At 43.6% G+C, this 22162-nt stretch overlaps 1 protein-coding gene across 1 annotated transcript in view; it reads right to left on the bottom strand.

The window, feature by feature from the left end:
* Positions 1–209: 209 nt before the first annotated feature.
* The window catches only part of LOC139377410 (semaphorin-6B-like), a 45497-nt gene continuing 23544 nt past the window's right edge, over positions 210–22162 (bottom strand). Inside the window, exons 5-16 of the mRNA XM_071120438.1 lie at positions 13454–13552; positions 13268–13358; positions 12908–13027; positions 12276–12364; positions 11858–12075; positions 6531–6662; positions 6283–6432; positions 5933–6112; positions 5527–5667; positions 5073–5150; positions 4883–4941; positions 210–1226 (exon numbers count right to left, since the gene is read on the bottom strand). Of these exons, the coding sequence (XP_070976539.1) occupies positions 214–1226; positions 4883–4941; positions 5073–5150; positions 5527–5667; positions 5933–6112; positions 6283–6432; positions 6531–6662; positions 11858–12075; positions 12276–12364; positions 12908–13027; positions 13268–13358; positions 13454–13552 (2370 nt within the window). The 3' untranslated portion in view covers positions 210–213. The remainder of the gene's footprint in view (positions 1227–4882; positions 4942–5072; positions 5151–5526; positions 5668–5932; positions 6113–6282; positions 6433–6530; positions 6663–11857; positions 12076–12275; positions 12365–12907; positions 13028–13267; positions 13359–13453; positions 13553–22162) is intronic.

The following is a 22162-nucleotide window of genomic DNA, read 5'->3' as shown; positions in this document are numbered from 1 at the left end:
ACCAATCACAGATAGAACAGCCTCAGGAGTCCCCTAGTGAGATACAGAGATATCAGGAGGACTGAATGACAATGAGGGACAGAGACAGAGAGAGAAAGAAAGAGAGAGGGAGGGAGAGAAAAGGTAGAACAGAGAGAAGGAGAGAGATGTAGAAAGAGACTGATATGGTCTTAAGCAGTGGCTGGGGTCCTTCCCTGCTTTTCACTCTCTTTTTCACTGGCCGTTGTGAGTCCTCTCATTGGAACTCTTCTTACTCAGCAGCTGGCTGAGATCCACCAGCTCCCCCAGCTCTCCTCTCCCCAGTTCCCCTCTCAGCTGAGCCCTGCCCAGCCCGGGGGTGTGGTGCTGGGCCACATACTGCTGGCCGTTGGGGGTCGGCATGGAGGATGGAGGTGCAGGGACCATGCCCTGGCTGCTGAGGATGTAGCCTTCCTGGGGAGGCCAGCGGAGAGGCAGGGGCTCCCCAAACTCCATGTGGGCGCTGGGGGCTGACACCACCCTCCTCCTATTCGGGGAGTCCTGGGGGGTCATGGGGTACACGTACTCCCCTGCTGACTTGCGAAGTGCCGACTTTGGGGTCCCACTCCTCCCCTTCTCCCCCCAAGGCTTGCTGAGGCACACGTAGTGCTGGCGAGGCGTCTCTCCTTCTCTTCCTCGCTCCTCACCCCCATGTCTCCCACCTCCTCCACCCTGGAAGAGTCTGGTGGTCAGGTAGACAGCAGTGGAGGGGTGTGGGGGGCAAGGGAGAGGGCAAGGGGATGCCAGCCCCATGGTGCTCCCTGCCAGGTAGGTCTGGCTGTTGTCCCACCCCCCTGATCCAGAATCAGAAAGCCTGAGCCCGCGTCTCTTCTGCTGGGGCGTGTGCTCTGGCGTGGGCAAGAACCCTGGGTCCAGCTCCCCTGACTTCACCCAACCGTTGGGCATCACAAACAGGGTCTCCCCGCCCTGAGAACAAGGTCTATCCCCTCCTCCCTGACGGGTCACACTAAGGACCGATCCTCCCATCCCTCCTCCTGACGTCAACATCCCCCTCTCCCGGCGCTGGATGCTGGACTGGCTGGAGTTGCTAGCTTGGCGTCGGTTGCTGGGCTTGTGGGCCATGATCCAGCAGACGGCCAGGCCTGATAGCATCGCCCCGATGGTGAAGGCCGAGATTGCAGACGCCACCAGCAGGTTGAGGGAGACCAGACTCTCCGGCTCGACCAGCAGACTCTGCTGTATGACACCTGAAGGGGAGAGGGGAGATGAAAGGAATCATACGGTTAATGGCAAGAGAGAAGATCAAATCCACTTAACGTTACAGCATGAACAGCTTCTCACTCTACAGTCCTTCAGTCTCCTCTACTTTTTCATTTCCATTCTCCTTCATGACCCTCTCCATGCTTTCGTTATTGTCACGTTTAGATCTAAACATGATTTGCCGGATCTCAAAGATGATATTGCTATATTTTATTATCCAAGAGCATAATCTTATTCTGTGTTACAGTAATCTATCATAACATTGTAAAATTGCAGAAGATAGGCATCTCCTTATCCTTTTCGGTGCTTTCTCCAGCACATCCTTGGGGTTCTGCTGGCTGGGCTGAAAGCTGCACTTGTCATCAGTAAGAAGGGAAAACACTAAAACAGACTCCGCTCAAAATTTCCATTCTGTGTTCAGGAAGGATCTGGGCTGGCCAGTGAGTTTCTCCCTAAAATACATCATTTATTTTGGTAAATATTTCCACCGCTCTAATCACTCCCATCTGAACAGACACAGCAGATGTCTGCCAGGCCCTGGACCCATAGTTCTGGGTGTGGCTTCATGCTTTCACCACTCTCTATGGAACAGGCTAACTGCAGTAAACTGGCCTATATCTGAGTTAGGAAAAAAAAAGTTCTGGAACTAGAGGAGGTCAGGTTCTAGAGAGTGACATACAGTGCATTCTGAAAGTAAATCAGACCCTTTGCCTTTTCCATATGTTGTTACGTTACAGCCTTATTCTAAATTAAATTAAATAAATAGTTTCCCCCCTTCCATCAATCTATACACAATACCCCATAATGACAAAGTAAAAATAGGCTTTTAGAAATGTTAGCAAATGTATTAAAAATAAAGAAATGTAATATAACATTTACATAAATATTCAGACCCTTTACTCAGTACTTTGTTGAAGCACCTTTGGCAGCGATTACAGCCTCGAGTCTTCTTCGGTATGACGCTACAAGCTTGGCACACTTGTATTTGGGGAGTTTCTCCCATTCTTCTCTGCAAATCCTCTCAAGCTCTGTCAGGTTGGATGGGGAGCGTCGCTGCACAGCCATTTTCAGGTCTCTCCAGAGATGTTAGATCGGGTTCAAGTCCGGGCTCTGGCTGGGCCATTAAAGGACATTAAGAGAATTGTCCCGAATCTACTCCTACGTTGTCTTGGCTGTGTGCTCAGGGTCGTTGTCCTGTTGTAAGGTGAACCGTCGCCCCAGTCTGAGGTCCTGATCACTCTAGAGCAGGTTTTCATCAAGGATCTTTCTGTACTTTGCTTCATTCATCTTTACCTTTGCCGGTCCCTGCCGCTGAAAAACATCCCCACAGCATGATGCCGCCACCATCATGCTTCACCGTAGGGATGATGCCAGGTTTCCTCCAGACGTGTAGCTCTCCTTTCCCCAGTTCCCCTCTCAGCTGAGCCCTGCCCGGCCCGGGGGTGTGGTGCTGGGCCACATACTGCTGGCCGTTGGGGGTCGGCATGGAGGATGGAGGTGCGGGGACCATGCCCTGGCTGCCGAGGATGTAGCCTTTCTGGGGAGGCCAGCGGTCCTGATTGCGCTAGAGCAGGTTTTCATCAAGGATCTCTCTGTACTTTGCTTCATTCATCTTTGCCAGTCCCTGCCGCTGAAAAAGATCCCCACAGCATGATGCCACCACCATTATGCTACACAGTAGGGATGATGCCAGGTTTCCTCCAGATGTGATGCTTGGCATTCAGGCCAAATAATTAAATCTTGGTTTCATCAGACCAGAGAATCTTGTTTCTCATGGTCTGAGAGTCCTTTAGGTGCCTTTTGGCAAACGGGCTGTCATGTGTCTTTTACTGAGGAGTGGCTTCCGTCTAGCCACTCTAACATAAAGGTCTTATTGGTGGAGTGCTGCAGAGATGGTTGTCCTTCTGAAAGGTTCTCCCATCTCCACAGAGGAACTCTGGAGTTCTGTCAGAGTGACCATCGGGTTTTCGCTACCTCCCTGACCAAGACCCTTCTCACCCGATTGCTCAGTTTGGCCCGGGCGGCCAGCTCTAGGAAGAGCCTTGGTGGTTCCAAATTTCTTCTATTTTATTTAGTTATTTATTTAACTAGGCAAGTCAGTTAAGAACAAATTCTTATTTACAATGACGGCCTACTATTTAAGAATGATGGAGGCCACTTCGTTCTTGGGGACCTTCAATGCTGAAGAAATGTTTTGGTACCCTTCCCCTGATCTGTGCCTCAACATAATCCTGTCTCGGAGCTCTATGGACAATTCCTTCGACCTCATGGCTTGGTTTTTGCTCTGACATGCATTGTCAACTGTGAAACCTTATATAGACAGGTGTGTGCCTTTCCAAATTATGTCCAATTAATTGAATTTACAACAGGTGGACTCAAGGATGATCTTTACAACATCAAGGATGAATTTACAACAGGTGTTCCTCAAGGATGATCAATGGAAACAGGACGCACCTGATATCAATTTCGAGTCTCATAGCAAAGGGTCTGAATACTTTTTTATTTCTTAATACATTTGCAGAAATGTTGAAAAACCTGTTTTTGCTTTCTCACAATGGGGTATTATGTGTAGATTGATGAGAAAAACATTGTATTTATACATTTCAGAATAAGGCTGTAACGTAACAAAATGTGGAAAAAGGGAAGAGGTCTGAATACTTTCCAAAGGCACTGTATAACAGGTTATAGATCTATGACAGAGTTGAGATGATATTGTAATATGATGGACTTAGACTTGAGAACAGATTGCAGGTTATAGACTACAACACAACAGATGAGATTGTAGTGTAGTGTTCTGGAATCAGAACCCTCTCCGATTATAGATTTGCCACAAAACAGATGATACGGCAGTGTATAATTTGAGTTGGAACAGATTGCAGGTCCTGGAACAGTTTACTAATGAGAAGGAGACATCCTGATTGACACCAAGACAGATATGAGATGTGTTTGTTTAGAGAAGACGTTATCTGATGCCCTGCCAGAATCTCAGCTTTGAGCACCACAACGTTTTGCATACTGAGTTGTGTCCTCATTTTTATTTTGTACATGTTTTTGTGGCAAAAGTATTTGTCAAACTGTAGCAGACAGTCGTTGACAGCTGAACACTCAGAATATGGCTTAGTCCTGTGGGATTGTGGGGTTGTGAACCAGAAGGCTTTACTTCACTGATCAAGACATTCACTCCTCTCTCAAACGATCAACATGCATTTATTGAAGCCAGCAACCAATTAAAAGCAGTCATACTGGGAGGCTTCTGAAGGACCCTGATCTGAGGAGCGGGAAATCAAAGCCCTGACATTGCACACTAGCTAATCACCTTGCTGACAGACTCCAAATGACAGTCTTCTTCCGTCACCAGTGTAAATGCAAGTTCGATACACACATAAACAGAAACATACAATGCACAGTATATGAACTGCAGAATCACTGTGATGTTATGTACACTTGGGTTGTGATTGAGATTTTAACTGAGACCATGACAAACAAAAATTATACTTTGTATTAACATACACTTGAATTGCATTGATGTCTGTGTAGCAAACGCTTGTAATGCGTGATTGAGCCACTAGGCGGGGCAGGCATTAAGTGAAAGAAAGAACCGTTTCTACCCACAGAGCTGCAGGGCTAAAGACAAGGTACTTACCACCACAGTCTCCAAGATGGGAGAAGTTGCCATACTCAATGTCTTGCTGAAAAGGCAGCCTGCAATAGGACATAGATGATAGATTAACCGACTGCACAGCACAATAACATCAAAAGATAATAATGGATTAATACACAATTAACTGATTCATCTGATCCTAGATCTGTGTCTACATGGGCAGCTGTCTCACCGTGTGCCTGGTCTGAGGAAGGAGCAGGTGCTGCCTCTGGTCCAGCCACAGTAGGGATCTCTGGAAGTCAGACAGCTCCTAAATACACACACATACACACACACATGGAGATCTGATCAGCCTGATGGAGATGGCGTGTGTGTGTGTGTGTGTGTGTTAGATTAGGGTAAGGGTTAAGGCTGTGATTAGGGTTACGGTTTAACTGGGATGTAGAAATAAAGCTATGGTTAAGGTTAGGGTGGTTGTTGAGGCTAGAGTTGAACCGGGATGTGGACATAGGGTTATGACTAGGATTAGGGTTGATTAAGCTAGGGTTAGGGTTATTTATGGCTAGGGTTAGGGTTGATCCGGGTTGTGAACATCAAGCTAGGGTTAGGCTAGCCAAAACCATAAACAAAACCCTGTGTGAGTGAATGTGTGTGTGTGTTTGTGAATGTGTGTGTGTGTTACTCACTTCATGCAGCGTGAGTGTAGGTGGCAGCGTGCTGTGGGTAGTCTGACCAGACAGGAAGGGAAGGCCAGCAGTAGAGTGTGACTGGGACGATCCAAGGACAGAGACAACAACTGTCTGGCCTGGACAGAGTCCTCTCCACACCTGGAGACAGAGGCAGGGAAAGAAAGAGAGCGAGAGAGGGAGAGACATAGATGCATCTTTATAGTATTTTCATTCATTTCTATTGTCACAGCAGAGAAAAATAGGGATTCACATTAGGCTGCCTTTGAAAACAGAGAGGTTTTAAAAAACAATGGCGCAACAAGTGTAGTGACTTAAACAGCTAATCTCCACAATAATGAGCTGACAAAACACAGGACTGCAGCGAGAACAAGGGATTGTGGCCAAACTCCCTTCCTGTACTCACTTCTCAGGGTTGAAGCCCTCCACCTCCTCCAGAAACACACTGCTGTGTGTGGGAGAGTTGTCTCCACTCGGGACAATGAGGAATTTGAGGACGGTCCCTCGCGTGGAGCCCAGAAACAATACTGTACGGTTTCTATGGGGACCAGCTTCTGTGTCCACCACCATGGCTGTCAACTGGTACCTGGGGAGAGGGATGGAGGGGGAGAATAGAGGGGGGGGGGGGGGGGGGGGGTGAGAAGGGAGAGGGAGCGAGGAAGATGGTGAGCTCAATTTCAGTACAGGTATACAACGTAGGGCAAACATGGATTTCAGTGAACAATCAGTGGTAACCATGGGTATCCTTAGTCATACCTGCCCATAGTCTTGACAACCCAGGGTCTGTGCCCCACCAGGGGTATGGTCTCATCCATCAGGGGATGAGTCTTCACAAAGTTCAACACCTCATCTGGCAGAGTTTTAGACGAGCTGAACTGAGACCCCTGCACCGCACAGCCACCCGGCCTACAGAGAGAAAACAGGGTCAAAATAAGGCATCATAATGTGATAGAACATCGCATTACAATACTTCAAAGATAAATATGAGTTATGGTTGAAAGTACCTGGGTTTGGGTACGAGCTCATCAGATACAGGTGTCCAGATGGATTCTGGAGATTTCTGCTCCTTGAATCTTCCCTCAAACACCCTAGCCAACTGCTGCATGTCAAACACACAAACTGCAGACCCAGGGATACTGTCAGAGACAGGGAGAGAGAAGGGGGGAGGTGGGGCAGAAAGGATTAGACATGGATCAGATATATGACGTGTGCCTGTGTGTGTTCATGTGTGCGTGCATGCGGGTCTTTCTAAAAACTAGGGCACCAGTGAGGGTTTCATAAGCTGGACAACTTGTTACTACAGAAGTCCAGAGAGGACATATTAATAAAATCAAATACATCTCTCGTTATGTCGAGATCAGATTTATCTCTTGATCACTACACAATAAAAGTTGTTCTGTCAAGATCACAAGATAATCAAAAGTACCACACATCATCCACTCATTTGTTCAGATGCATGATAAGGACCCCATCAAGGAGCCCTGTTGCTACATTGCATGCAATGTTCTCATGGGGCATTTAAGCCCTGAATGATGCCTGACAGGCATCTTTGTCTCCCAGACCACAGCCAATCGCATGCAAGGAACAACGCAGCTAAGTTGGCTAGTATTGTGAGCTAGCTAGTTAGCTAGGTAGTCTTGAATTTGGTGCTCGGAAATTCAAGTATTGGAATTGGCCAAGCGTGAAAATCAGACCTTTTGGTACTCAAAAAGGTCTGTAATTATTGTAGCCAATATATAAATGATCCTGCTCCCTTATAATTATCTTTGATTTAATTTTTTATCTGTTTTGTGAGAGATGTAGCAACTTTAGTTTGTTTCCTGCCGCTTCAATTGAACGGTGTTGCGGTAAGATCACATGCAGTGATTATGAGGATGACAACATCTAATACTGGTTCCAACTTGGCTTTCCATACTAATACTTCTATTACAAAAATAACCTGGTTTTTGGTTGCATTCTCATTATAACAACAGCGATGGTGAGATATTCATGGTACCGCTGCTATTCATGGTTTTATTATGTGTGCCTGCATCGGCCACATAGGCTACAGAAAACTGGCCACGCATGCATTACATTTATTTAGTCAGGCAAGTCCACATTATTCTCACATATTTTAGAATGTAATAATAATTTGAATATCAATACATCGGCAAGTGTCACGTTCTGACCTTAGTTCCTTTGTGATGTCTTTGTTTTAGTATGGTCAGGGCGTGAGTTGGGGTGGGCATTCTATGTGTTGTTCTCGTTTTGGTTTTCTATGCGTTTGGCCTGGTATGGTTCTCAATCAGAGGCAGCTGTCAATCGTTGTCCCTGATTGAGAACCATACTTAGGCAGCCTGTTTTTCACCCTTGAGTGGTGGGTGATTATATTTTTCTGTTTAGTGTGGTTTGCACCTGACGGAGCTGTTTCGGTTGTGCTTTTTGTTTCTTTGTTTGATAGTGTTCAGTTTAAATAAATAACATGGACAAGTGTTCAGTTGATTTATTAAATATTAACATGGACACATACAACGCTGCGCATTGGTCCGATCTTGACTACTCTTCCTCAGATGACGAGGAGAACCGTTACAGCAAGGCCCCCAAAAAATGCATTATTCTTAGTGGTCATGGCCTACTTATTTTTTTGTTACACTTTTTGCATGCTTTTTTTGGGTTGGGGGGCTATACAGTATGTACAGTTATATACATCATACAATTGAGGTCCTTGAAAATTACAATTAAGTGCTTGAAAAGTCCCTTAAAACCTGTTACAGCTAGATGTTCCGCTAGCGGAACCCCTCGACAACATCCGGTGAAATGGCAGTGCCAAATTCAAATGAAATTACTATAAATATTAAACTTTCATGAAATCACACATGTAATACACCAAATTAAAGCTTGTTAATCCAGCCAATGTGTCAGATTTCAAAAAGGCTTTACGGCGAAAGCAAACCATGCGATTATCTGAGGACAGCACCCCATCAAACAAACACAAACTAAAAATTTCAAACAACTTTAGGTATTTTTTAATGTAAATAATCGATACAATTTAAGACGGGATAAACTGTTTTCATACCGGACGAAAACAAAGTGGAGCGAGGATTCAGGTTGCGCGCCCCAACCACAACAGTACACTAGACTCGACCCTTGTTCTGAACAGCCTTCTTCATTACTCAAAAGAAAAACATCAACCAATTTCTAAAGACTGTTTATCTAGTGGAAGTGATAGGAACTGCAAGCAAGTGCCACAGAAATCTAGATCCACATAGAAATCCCATTGAAAAGAGAGTGACCTCAATTTCTTTTTCCTGGATGGATTTTTCTCAGGTTTTGCCTGCCATTTCAGTTCTGTTATACTCACAGACATTATTTAACAGTTTTAACAACTAGATTTAATTTGGGCACGCTTCTCATCCGGACGTGAAAATACTGCCCCCTAGACCGAAGAGGTTTTTAAAGTCCTTGAATTTGACTATCAATATCTTTATAAACTCTGCTTAAAGGATGTCCTAGGCTTAAGTTGTTGTATAGGTAGAATTATGGGCCAATTTGCATATACAGTGCCTTCGGGAAAGTATTCAGACCCCTTATTCTTCCATATTTTGTAACGTTACAGCCTTATTCTAAAATGTACTAAATTTCCCTCCCCTCATCAATCTGTAACATCAATCTATCAATCTTTTTTCCCCCTATTATGTTGACTGTACATTTGTTTTTTCCATGTGTATCTCTGTGTTGTTTGTGTCGCACTGCTTTGCTTAATCTTCGGACAGGTCGCAGTTGTAAATAAGAACTTGTTCTCAACTGGCCTACCTGTTAAAATAAAGGTGAAATCACATTTTTAAAATACACACAAATATATATATATATATATATATATATATATATATATATATATATATGATGATCATGATGCCATCTATTTTGTGAAGTGCATCAGTCCCTCATGCAGCAAAGCACCCCCACAACATGATGCTGCCACCCCCGTGCTTCACAGTTGGGATGGTGTGCTTTGGCTTGCAAACCTCCCCTTTTCCTCCAAACATAAAGATGGTCATTATGACCAAACATTTCTATTTTTGTTTCATCAGACAAGAGGACATTTTTCCAAAAAGTACGATATTTTCCCCATGTGCAGTTGCAAACCGTAGTCTGGCTTTTTTATGGTGGTTTTGGAGCAGTGGCATCTTTCTTGCTGAGCGGCCTTTCAGGTTATGTCGATATAGGACTCATTTTACTGTGGATATAGATACTTTTGTACCTGTTTCCTCCAGCATCTTCACAAGGTCCTCTGCTGTTGTTCTGGGATTGATTTTCACTTTTCGCACCAAAGTACGTTCATCTCTAGGAGACAGAACGTGTCTTATTTGTGAGCCATATGACAGCTGCGTGGTTCCACGGTGTTTATACTTGCGCATTTGGAAATTGCTCCCAAGGATGAACCAGACTTGAGGAGGTTTACCCTTTTTTTCTGAGGTCTTGGCTTATTTCTTTGGATTTTCCCATGATGTCAAGCAAAGAGGCAGTTAGTTTGAAGATAGGCCTTGAAATACATCCACAGGTACACCTTCAATTGACTCAAATTATGTCAATTAGCCTATCAGAAGCTTCTAAAGCCATGACTTCATTTTCTGGAATTTTCCAAGTTGTTTAAAGGCACAGTCAACATAGTGTATGTAAACTTCTGACCCACAGGAATTGTGATACAATGAATTATAAGTGAAATAATCTGCCTGTAAACAATTGTTGGAAAAAAGACTTGTGTCATGCACAAAGTAGATGTCCTAACCGACCCACCAAAACTATAGTTTGTTAACAAGACATTTGTGGAGTGATTAAAAAACTAGTTTTAATAACCCCAACCTAAGTGTATGTAAACTTCCGACTTCCAACAACTGTAAGTATTCAGACCCTTTACTCAGTACTTTGTTGAAGCACCATTGGCAGCAATTACAGCCTAGAGTCTTCTTGGCACACTTGTATTTGGGGAGTTTCTCTCATTGTTCTCTGCAGGTCCTCTCAAGCTTAGTCAGGTTGGATGGGGAGTGTTGCTGCAAAGCAATTTCCAGGTTTCTCCAGAGACGTTCGATCGGGTTCAAGTCCAGGCTCTGGCTGGGCCGCTCAAGGACATTCAGAGACTTGTCCCGAAGCCACTCTTGCGTTGTCTTGGCTGTGTGCTTAGGGTCATTGTCCTGTTGTAAGGTGAACCTTCACCCCAGTTTGAGCTCCTGAGTGCTCTGGAGCAGGTTTTCATCAAGGATCTCTCTGTACTTTGCTCTGTTCATCTTTGCCTCGATCCTGACTAGTCTCCCAGTCCCTGCCACTGAAAAACACCATGCTTCACAGTAGGGATGGTGCAAGGTTCCCTCCAGAAGTGACGCTTGACATTCAGGCCAAAGAGTTCAATTTTCATTTCATCAGACCAGAGAATCTTCTTTCTCATGGTCTGAGAGTCTTTAGGAACTTTTGGCAAACTCCAAGTGGGCTGTCATGTGCCTTTTACTGAGTAGTGGCTTCCGTCTGGCAGAGGCTTCCGTCCACAGAGGAACTCTGGAGCTCTGTCAGAGTGACCATCGGGTTCTTGGTCACCTCCCTGACCAAGGCCTTTCTCCCCTGATTGCTCAGTTTGGCCAGGCGGCCAGCTCTAGGAAGAGTCTTGGTGGTTCCATACTTCTTCCATTTAAGAATGATGGAGGCCACTGTGTTCTTGGGGACCTTCAATGCTGCAGACATGCTTTGGTATCCTTCCTCAGATCTGTTCCTCAACACAATCCTGTCTCGGAGCTCTACGGACGATTCCTTCAACCTCAAGGCTTGGTTTTTGCTCTGACTTACACTGTCAACTGTGGGACCTAATATAGACAGGTGTGTGCCTTTACAAATCATGTCCAATCAATTGAATTGACCACAGTTGGACTCCAATCAAGTTGTAGAAACATATCAAGGATAATCAATGGAAACAGGATGCACCTGAGCTCAACTTCGAGTCTCATAGCAAAGGGTCTGAATACTTACAGTATGTAAATTAGGTATTTCTGTTTTAGTTTTTTTATAAATTTGCAAACGTTTCTAAAACCTGCTTTCACTTTGTCATTATGGCGTGTTGTGTGTTTATTGCTGAGATTTTTATTTATTTAATCAATTTTAGAACAAGGCTGTAATGTAACAGAAAGTGGAAAAAGTCAAGTGGTCTGATGACTTTCCAAAGGCACTGTATTCCTTTAAGTACACGTGTGGAACTTAACATTATGATCCCAATGTCACAGATTGGACCCATTATTTATAGAAAGATCCATGTCCATACGCGCATTCTATTTATTTTATTTAACCAGGAAAGTATGTGTGCGTGTACCTGTTGGGCGGTGTAGAGAACAGTCCCAGTATGACGTCCCTGCCGTTCATGTTGAGTATGGGGCTGGTGGCGTGGAGCAGGTTGAAGTAGAAGTGGGAGTCTCCTGGGACAGAGCAGTTCAGTCTGGCCTTCAGGAACGATGTCCACTGTTTTTCCAACACCCTCTGAGACCCACCCTGGTCCCCCTTACACACCCTCGCCACACGAGACACCATCACCTGTACACACGCACGCACGCACACAGGCACACACACACACACACACACACACACACACACACACACACACACACACAGTATAAACAAGACAAACAATATAAACAAAATGGGATGTACAAATTGCCATTTCTGTGTGTGTGCGTGCATGCGTTTGTGTGTGCATAGTTGTGAATTTCTGTGTGTTTGTGTGTACTGTGTACCTTCTCCAGGTGATGGAACTCCATGGCCATTTCCCTGAAGAAGAAGTAAATATGAGGCCCCCACTCGACTGCGCTCACAAAGAAGGGTTCTGAGAAAGAGTAGAGAAATGCCATTACACACACGCATACATCCCCCCTCCCACATTACATGCATGCACGCATACATCCCCATCCACCACGCACAGCTGTATATTTATTGCCGATACCTAATCTGACACCCCTCTGTAACAACATATGGCACTTCAGTGGGGTCAGCCATTAATAATTAATGTCCTGTTTAATTTATCATCAGTGACAAGCACAGAGCAGTTATTTACTCATTTCTGTCTCTGACCTCCAGGGCTACACGCTCTGTTTTAGTCTGATGGGATTTCATGTCCTTGATCTGTTGGTCTGGTCCTCTCTGATTTGACAGGACTGGATGAAAGCAATGAATCTAACCAGGCACTAAGCTAGCCTATCGCTTTTATCTATCCACTCTTAGGATACAAGGATTTAGGTAGGAATGGAGACCACTTTAGAGTGTTTGGGTTATCATGCAGTGTTTATGTGATCTAAGGAAATATCGTTCTTCACCAGCGGAGATGTGTTTGACCCATTCACTCACATGCAAGTACGCCATTTCAGTGTACCTCTAAACCACTTGGAGTCGTGTTTGACGGTGCGGAGAGCAGGGCTGTCGCCTAGGCTACGATAGATCACAGCATCAATCGCCAGAAAGTCTGTTACAGTACCGGTGAAGAGACTGCCCTCTGAGAGAGATAGAGACAGAAAGACAGAGAGAGAGAGAACAACGAAAACATGCACTGTATTGATCATGAACACAAGGTTAGTCAAGTCCCTTCCCACAGCTCTAGTCTCGAGACTGATTCGTCATCTGAATGCTTTCCCCCTGGACATTTTTACAGACCTAGTGAAAAGTGCTACGTCATTACTTTCCAATATATTGAAAGAGAGTGAAAGTAAAAAAAGAAAGAGAGAAACTCCTGTACCTGCAAAAAGAGCCACGTTAGCGTGTCTGGGATCATAAGGGCATCGAGCCATCCCACTGACCGTCTCTCCTACCATCTCCAGAGTGTCCCTCTGCAACACACACAATTGTACGTATGTGCTGTATTAACACGCACACACATGCCAATAAAGCTTCAATCCATTGAATTGAATAGACAGATACTCACAGTGTAGTTCGCACATAGAGGGTTGAAGGCGTTAGTTCCACACACAAACAGTTCTCCATGTTGGCTCAATAACACCTTGATGAAGTTGCGACACTCCCCCTGCAGAGAGAGACAATAAAGGATGAGAAATGATTGGAGAGTCAGAGAGGAGAGGAAGTGTGCGTGCGTGCGTATATGTTTGGGTGTGTGCACAGCGGCGTCATCAGGCCTGGGCTTCCATGGCATTTAAAAAAATATACAGTTGAAGTCGGAAGTTTACATACACTTAGGTTGAAGTAATTAAAACTTGTTTTTCAACCACTCCACACATTTCTTGTTAACAAACTATAGTTTTGGCAAGTCGGTTAGGACATCTACTTTGTGCATGACACAAGTCTTTTTTCAAACAATTGTTTCCAGGCAGATTATTTAACTTATAATTCACTGTATCACAATTCCAGTGGGTCAGAAGTTTACATACACTATGTTGACTGTGCCTTTAAACAGCTTGGAAAATTCCAGAAAATTATTTCATGGCTTTAGAAGCTTCTTATAGGCTAAATGACATCATTTGAGTCAATTGGAGGTGTACCTGTGGATGTATTTCAAGGCCTACCTTCAAACTAACTGACTCTTTGCTTGACATCATGGGAAAATCCAAAGAAATCAGCCAAGACCTCTGAAAAAAATGTGTAGACCTCCATAAGCCTGGTTCATCCTTGGGAGCAATTTCCAAACGCCTGAAGATACCATGTTCATCTGGACAAACAATAGTACACAAGTATAAACACCATGGGACGATGCAGCCATCATACCGCTCAGGAAGAAGACACGTTCTGTCTCCTAGAGATGATGCGAAAAGTGGAAGCAAAGGACCTTGTGAAGATGCTGGAGGAAACAGGTACAAAAGTGTCTATATCCACAGTAAAATTTGTCCTATATCGACATAACCTGAAAGGCTGCTCAGCAAGGAAGAAGCCACTGCTCCAAAACCGCCATTAAAAAAAAGCCAGACTACGGTTTGCAACTGCACATGGGGACAAAGATCGTACTTTTTGGAGAAATGTCCTCTGGTCTGATGAAATAAAAAATAGAACTGTTTGGCCATAATGACCATTGTTATGTTTGGAGGAAAAAGGGGAGGCTTGCAAGCCAAAAAACACCATCCCAACTGTGAAGCACAGGGGTGGCAGCATCATGTTGTGGGGGTGCTTGATGCAAGAGGGACTGGTGCACTTCACAAAATAGATGGCATCATGAGGCAGGAAATTATGTGGATATATTGAAGCAACATCTCAAGACATCAGTCTTGAAGTTAAAGCATGGTCACAAATGGGTCTTCAAATGGACGATGACCCCAAGCATACTTCCAAAGTTGTGGCAAAATGGCTTAAGGACATCAAAGTCAAGGTATTGGAGTGGCCATCACAAAGCCCTGACCTCAATCCTATACAAAATTTGTGGGCAGAACTGAAAAAGCGTGTGCGAGCAAGGAGGCCTACAAACCTGACTCAGATACATCAGCTCTGTCAGGAGTAATGGGCCAAAATTCACCCAACTTATTATGGGAAGCTTGTGGAAGGCTACCCAAAACATTTGACCAAAGTTATACAATTTAAAGGCAATGCTACCAAATACTAATTGAGTGTATGTAAACTTCTGACCCACTGAGAATGTAATGAAAGAAATAAAAGCTGAAATAAATCCTTCTCTCTACTATTATTCTGACACTTCACATTCTTAAAATAAAGTGGTGATCCTATCTGACCTGAGACAGTGATTTTTTACTAGGATTAAGGCAAATTGTGCATTAATAAATTGGCCACAGCCTGTTTGCCCTCCCGCCTATCTGTTCCATGTATCAGGTAGCCTGCAAAAGCCAGCATGGATAGAATGCAAGAATTGACAATTCTAATTGTCATGTGCCAACATATCGGCACGGGCCGTGCCATGGTGAAATTTGCCCCCCTGTAGATCTGAAATAATATGATGGTAAAACTTGCATCAGCCAACCATAAAAGCAAGGTGAAGCCATTCAGGCATTCTTGATAATCAGGACAATCCTTGTCCTGCAAAGAAACATACATTTTCTATATGAAAAATGTGATTTTGCAAGCAGTAGGCCTAGGCTTTTAAACTTAAACTAGTGGCACCACAAATCATAGGTTCTGATTAATTTGATTCAATACAATTCCATATTTTAATAAGCCACTTTAACATCCGGTCTGGGTGTTTTGCTCACAGCTCACTGTCAATTGCTCACTTTCACCCTATGTTTAGGACTACAAATTAGGCCATGGAATTCGCACATAAAAAGTATTTGTTTGCAAATGCAACTGGGGCCATGACATCACATGCCCCATATTCAACCATAATTTATTCAAAAGACACAGTTTCCATTCAGCCAGAGTGAGAGCTGAAGTGAGACTGTGAGAGCTGACGTGAGACTGTGAGAGCTGACGTGAGACTGTGAGAGCTGAAGTGAGACTGTGAGAGCTGAAGTGAGACTGTGAGAGCTGAAGTGAGACTGTGAGAGCTGACGTGAGACTGTGAGAGCTGACGTGAGACTGTGAGAGCTGACGTGAGACTGTGAGAGCTGACGTGAGACTGTGAGAGCTGACGTGAGACTGTGAGAGCTGAAGTGAGACTGTGAGAGCACCACAGAACATTCCTGAAAAGTTCTCATTAGGTTTCCAGGTAATGTATTAACACAATGTACCAGTAATGTTTTCGCAGCAAACCAAGATTTGTCCTGTGAAAGTTTCCAGAACATTCGTTAAGTCATGGCAAAGGTTCTCATAACGTATAAAACATTCGCCCGATGTTGCCAGAACGTTCCTATAACACATTTAATCTGTTATTTAATGATTCCCATAATGTTTAATTAGGTTATGGGAACAGTCTGGTGAGAACATTGTGCGGACATCACAAAGATATGTTCCCAAAAAATAAAAACTGTCCAGTTGTGAGGATGATTATACAATGTTTCTTTTAGGGTGCAAAAAACCTATACCTGATGTTACAAGAACGTTCCCAGAACACATTTTGTATGTTCTTTAAAGGTTCCTAGAATGTTTCATTAGGTTATGGGAACAGTCTGGTGAGAACATTGTGCGGACATCACAAAGATATGTTCCCAAAAAATAAAAACTGTCCAGTTGTGTGGATGATTATACAATGTTTCTTTTAGGGTGCAAAAAACCTATACCCGATGTTACAAGAACGTTCCCAGAACACATTTTGTATGTTCTTTAAAGGTTCCTAGAATGTTTCATTAGGTTGTGGTAACAAGAGATATGTTCCCAGGGTCACAAAACATTAATATGGTGTTGACAGAATGTTGACAAAACAGCTTTTCTGAGTTATTTAAATGTTCCCAGAACATGTAATTAGGTTATGGGAACAGTGTGAGTACATTACAAAATATGATCAGTTGTGATGACATTGCTTAAGTTAAGTTGCACAAGACATTACCTTAATGTTATAAGAATGAAATGTCTGAAGTTTTTATGATGCTCATAGCATAGTTGTTTTAGATTTAACATCATATTCTATTGATGTTCACGCAACATTTCAAGAACATTTGGAAAATGTTATATTTAAGTTTTACCTAATATTACCACAACATTCTCAGCATGAAAATGAAAACAGATTGGAGTACAACCCCTTTATGTTTCTCTCCAGATTTAATGGCAATTCGCATTTGAGGACTGAATTGTAGGTACTGTAACAGAGAGACACATGTCAATTTCATTTCATTCATAGGACATTTGAACAGCATTTAATCATAAAAACAAAACCATATTCTTTAGACTTCATATGTTGACTGTAATAGATTGGTCTATTAACATGGTAATCTGCCTAGATAGAATGATAATTTACCTGATTGATTAATCCTGTGACCTCTTAACTTTGATACGTTGATAGAACGTGCGGCCTCAAACATGCCCCTGTGTTGTACTACCATGTTTAGGACTAGTAAAGTTTCCCAACTGAGCTCCTCTCGCCTGTCTGGTTATTATTAGGTGATAAAAATGTAAAGTACCACAAAAATGGTGACGATGGATTCAAAATAACAAACATGTGGATTATAAATGGAGCAGGTGTGCACCTGGCAGGAAGAAAATATAGAAGAAACTGATATTTCACGGACACGAGGATATTCGCCAAGATAACAGTAGCAATGGAGAAATGGCTACTATGCAAGTCGGACGATTGGACGAGTACAAAGAATCGCGGGAGGATTTCGAAAGTTATCTTGAGTGTTTGGAGCTATGGACATTTCCAAATGACATTAAAGACAACAAGAAGGTCAGTGTGTTTCTTTGTGTGATCAATGCGGAAATCTATGGACTATTAAAGAGTCTGATCACACCTGGTACACCAAATACGTTGCAGTATGACAAACTGAAACTTGTTTTGCTAGCTAACTACAAACCAAAACCTCTGGTGATTGCGGAGCAATTTTGTTTTAAAAATGTAACCAGAAGGAAGGAGAGTCTATCTGATTGTGCAGTGGCTTTGAGACAGTTGTCAGCTAATTGTGTTTTTGGACAAAATCTACGAGAGGCAGTAAAATATCCGTTTGTAAGTGGCCTGTGCTCTGAAGCTATGCAGCACAAGACGCTAGAAGAGAAGGATCTAACATGCAGAAAGGCAGGTGGGATGACATTGTCAATGGAGTTAGCTTCCAATAACACCAGGGAGTTTTCAGGGAAAGCAAAAGAGGCTCAATCGGTAAATGCGGTGAATAAAAATGCTAAAAAGTTTCCCAGCAGAGGAAAAGGACAGTTCAAGTGCAGCAATAACAATGGAGAGAAACGGTATTAAACAATGGCACAAGGCAAAAGAATGCTGGTCAACCACCATACTACAGGTATAGAGGAAAACATTCAGCTCATGATTGCAGATTCAAAAAGGAGTAATGCCATGTCTGTTCTAAAGTTGGACACATAACCTGTGCATGTAGGAACCGCAGGGCAGGACAGACACAGTATGTTGACACTGCTGAGTGCAATGACAATAGTTTGGAGGATTATTCAGAGCTGTTTGGGGCATATACTGTTTACACTACTTCCAATGGGGAAAAAGGGGATTACAGTGAACGTCAGTTTGGATGGAAAGGATTTGGACATGCAGTCAGACACAGGGGCCGCTGTCTTTCTGGTCTTGTAAGTGTGTTACCTTGATGCTCTGTCTCACCTGTCGTTAAAGAAAACGCAAATACAGCTGACTACCTACTCAGGTGAGAAAATTCCTTTGCTAGGGTATGTTAAAGTGCCAATTGTTAAAGGAGACAGACCTGCACTGATGGGCCATAACTGGCTAAAGAAAATACAGTTGAACTATATTTTCAGTGGAAAAGGCTGCGACGGATACAGACCTGGCAGTCAAAGCTTTACTACAGTGCCACTAGGTGGTATTTTCAGAAGGGCCACATTTCATCAAAGATTTCATAACAAAGACCAGGGCACGCCCTGACGCTCAGCCCATTTTCCAGAAGGCAAGACCAGTGTCATATGCATTGAAGAAAGCGGTGGACAAAGAGTTGGATAGGATAGAGGAGACAAAGATCACCACCAACGTCGAAAGGAGTGACTAGGCCGCACCAATAGTCATCGTTCCAAAGAGATTATAAGGTCACCATCAACCATATCGTGGAAGAGCCACTTGCCACTTACCAAACATGGAAGACTTATTCACAACACTAGCTGGAGGGTACATCATTCAGCAAATTATATCTCTTGCACACCTACCAGCAGCTCCAGTTGGTCACATTTTCTCCTGCAATGCCCTCTACTGCTCATCCTGTGTCTCCTTGACCTGCTGCCACTCCCCCAGTACTCTCCCGCTCTCCCTCTCTGTGTGTGTGTGTGTGTAATTGTGTGGGCAGAGACAGGTGTGCTGGAGTCAGAGCAGATCCCCACCAGCTGCAACCTGTTCCATAATCAAGACCTCTACAAATACTCAGCCCTGTCGTAATCCCGCTGCCAGATCGTAATCTCTGCTCAGTCAGTCTATGTTTCTAGCAGTTTGTTCCTGTTTAGATCTTGTTGTATTGTTGTCCCTGCTTTCCCTTGCCTGGCACTGTTTTCCTCTCCACTATAGTTCTGCCCGCTCTGACTCTGGTCCCTGTCTCCAGTCCCACGTCTCGTCATCCTGCTACTCTGTCCTGGATTCCTGTTAGAAAAATTATGATTAAATGACTGAACAAATATTCTCATTTTAAATGGAACTGTAACTAAGTAAACTTACACTCTGTTTTATTATATCTGATTAACAATATGAGTTCATAAGAAGGGATTGTGTGACACGGACAAGGAGTAATTAAAGTTAATGAACACCATTCCAACTAGGAAGAAAGGAATGGTTTGTGGATTAAGTAAACAGATAAGGTAGTTAACCTATGGTTGAACCGACAAAACTGAGCTCTGGGGTGTTTTAGATAAGGCTGTGAGTGCATTCCTAGGTTTTCTGTTAGTTAGAACTGTCAGCGAAGTGGTGATCGATAATGGTGAGGAGTCAAAAGTTAATTCAGTTTTGTTGTGTGTCCTGTGTATGTGCTAGGGGGTCAGAATGAACTTAGAATGAACTTTTAAAGTTCCCTTTGACCCGGTCGAGAGGAGGAGATGAATTTTAGGAGCAATGAAATGACGTCATGTTATTGTATATAAACTGTTGCTCGTGGTAACGTGGAAGCGCGCTCCGAGAATAAATTCTGTTACCTATTATTGAAAAGACTGGTCTCCGTCTATTTTATGCAAACAAGAATCTTACAAATTCTCATAAAATAGATTAAGGGAATTAAATTAATGAAAACATATTGGAATAACTAAATTACAGTAACAATTCCCTACTCTACTACTCCCTTGGATTCCCCTCCGGACCTGCTTACCCTGTCCCCACACCTCTCGCTCTAGCCTTAGCCTCCGCACCTGGTTTCCTGCAACCTGCCCAAGCGTCCCCTGGCCTGAACTCCATCTTCCCCCTGTGTTTCAATAAATACCTTGGTTGCTTCATCCTAGTCTCTGAGTCTGAGTCTGCTCTTGGGTTCCCCTGTTCCACTCCGCGTAACAGACAATCAACACTCACCGTGGGCTGTACAGGTATCATCGCCTAAGCTACAGTGTCTCAAGTGCTCCTTTAATCTTTCAGTCAGTCATGGAACATATCCTATAGGGAATTGAACATGTCACCTGTTTCAATGATTACACCCTCATCACAGAGGAACATCTGAAAAAGCTGGATGAAGTGTTCAAACATCTGGAGAGGTACAGTGGGATCCAAGTGAAACTCTCACAGTGCATGTTTTTACAAATCAGTGTGGAATACTTGGGTCATCATATTGACAAGGAAGGACTGTATCCCACAGACGGAAAAGTTGCAGCCATCGTCAAACCACCCAAGCCAACCAACGTAACAGAATTGAAGTCATTCCTAGACCTGCTAAACTATAATGGAAGATTCCTATCAGACCTGTTGACCTTGCTCCAGCGTTTGCACAAGCTTCTGAGAATAGAAGAACCATGGAGTTGGACAGCCACATGCGATGCAGTGTTTGATTAAAGCTAACAGCTGTTTCTACAGAGTAATGTCCTGGTGCATTACAACACCCAATGACCCCTGAAGCTTGACTGCAACACATTACCATATGGTGTGGACGTCGTGATCTCCCACTTCATGGACAATTGAGAAGAAAAACCCATTGTCTTTGCTTCGTGGACGCTATCAGACGCAGAAAAGAATTACGCCCAGATTGAAAAAGAGGCCATGTCAATCATCTTTGGAGTAAAGAAGTTCACGTTAATCACAGATCACAGGCCTTTGCTGGCTATCTTGCTGGCTATCTGCGGTTCCAACCCCAGCAGCATTGAGAATGCAAAGATGGGCACTCATTCTTGTGGGGTACAACTACGACATCAAATACCAAGAGTCAACTGATCACAGAAACGCAGACACGTTGTCAAGATCTCGTATATCACTGAAGATCTTGTACAACGCTGTGTACTACTCCCTTCACAGAGGCGACTCTGGGATGCTGGCCTTCTAGGCAGAGTTGCAAAGAAAAAGCCATATCTCAGATTGGCCAATAAAAATAAAAGATAGGCAGAAGAACACAGACAATGGACAGAGGAACTCTGCCCAGAAGGCCAGCATCCCGGAGTCGCCTCTTCCCTGTTGACATTGAGACTGGTGTTTTGCGGGTACTATTTAATGAAGCTGCCATTTGAGGACTTGTGAGGCGTCTGTCTTTCAATCTAGACACTCTAGTGTACTTGTCCTCTTGCTCAGTTGTGCACCGGGGCCTCCCACTCCTCGTTCTATTCTGGTTAGAGACAGTTTGTGCTGTTCTGTGAAGGGAGTAGTTCACAGCGTTGTACGAAATCTTCAATTTCTTGGCAATTTCTCGCATGGAATAGCCTTCATTTCTCAGAACAAGAATAGACTGAGTTTCAGAAGAAATCTATTTGTTTCTGGCCATTTTGAACCTGTTATCGAACCCACAAATGCTGATGCTCCAGATACTCAACTAGTCTAAAGAAGGCCAGTTTTATTGCTTCTTTAATTCAAACTATTTTTCAGCTCCGCTAACATAATTGCAAAAGGGTTTTCTAATGATCAATTAGCCTTTTAAAATGACAAACTTGGATTAGCTAACACAACGTGCCATTGGAACACAGGAGTGATGGTTGCTGATAATGGGCCTATGTAGATATTCCATAAAAAATC

The sequence above is a fragment of the Oncorhynchus clarkii genome, chromosome 20 (assembly GCF_045791955.1).
Source record: "Oncorhynchus clarkii lewisi isolate Uvic-CL-2024 chromosome 20, UVic_Ocla_1.0, whole genome shotgun sequence".
Lineage (NCBI taxonomy): Eukaryota > Metazoa > Chordata > Actinopteri > Salmoniformes > Salmonidae > Oncorhynchus > Oncorhynchus clarkii.
This window is presented reverse-complemented; position numbering and strand designations above follow the sequence as displayed.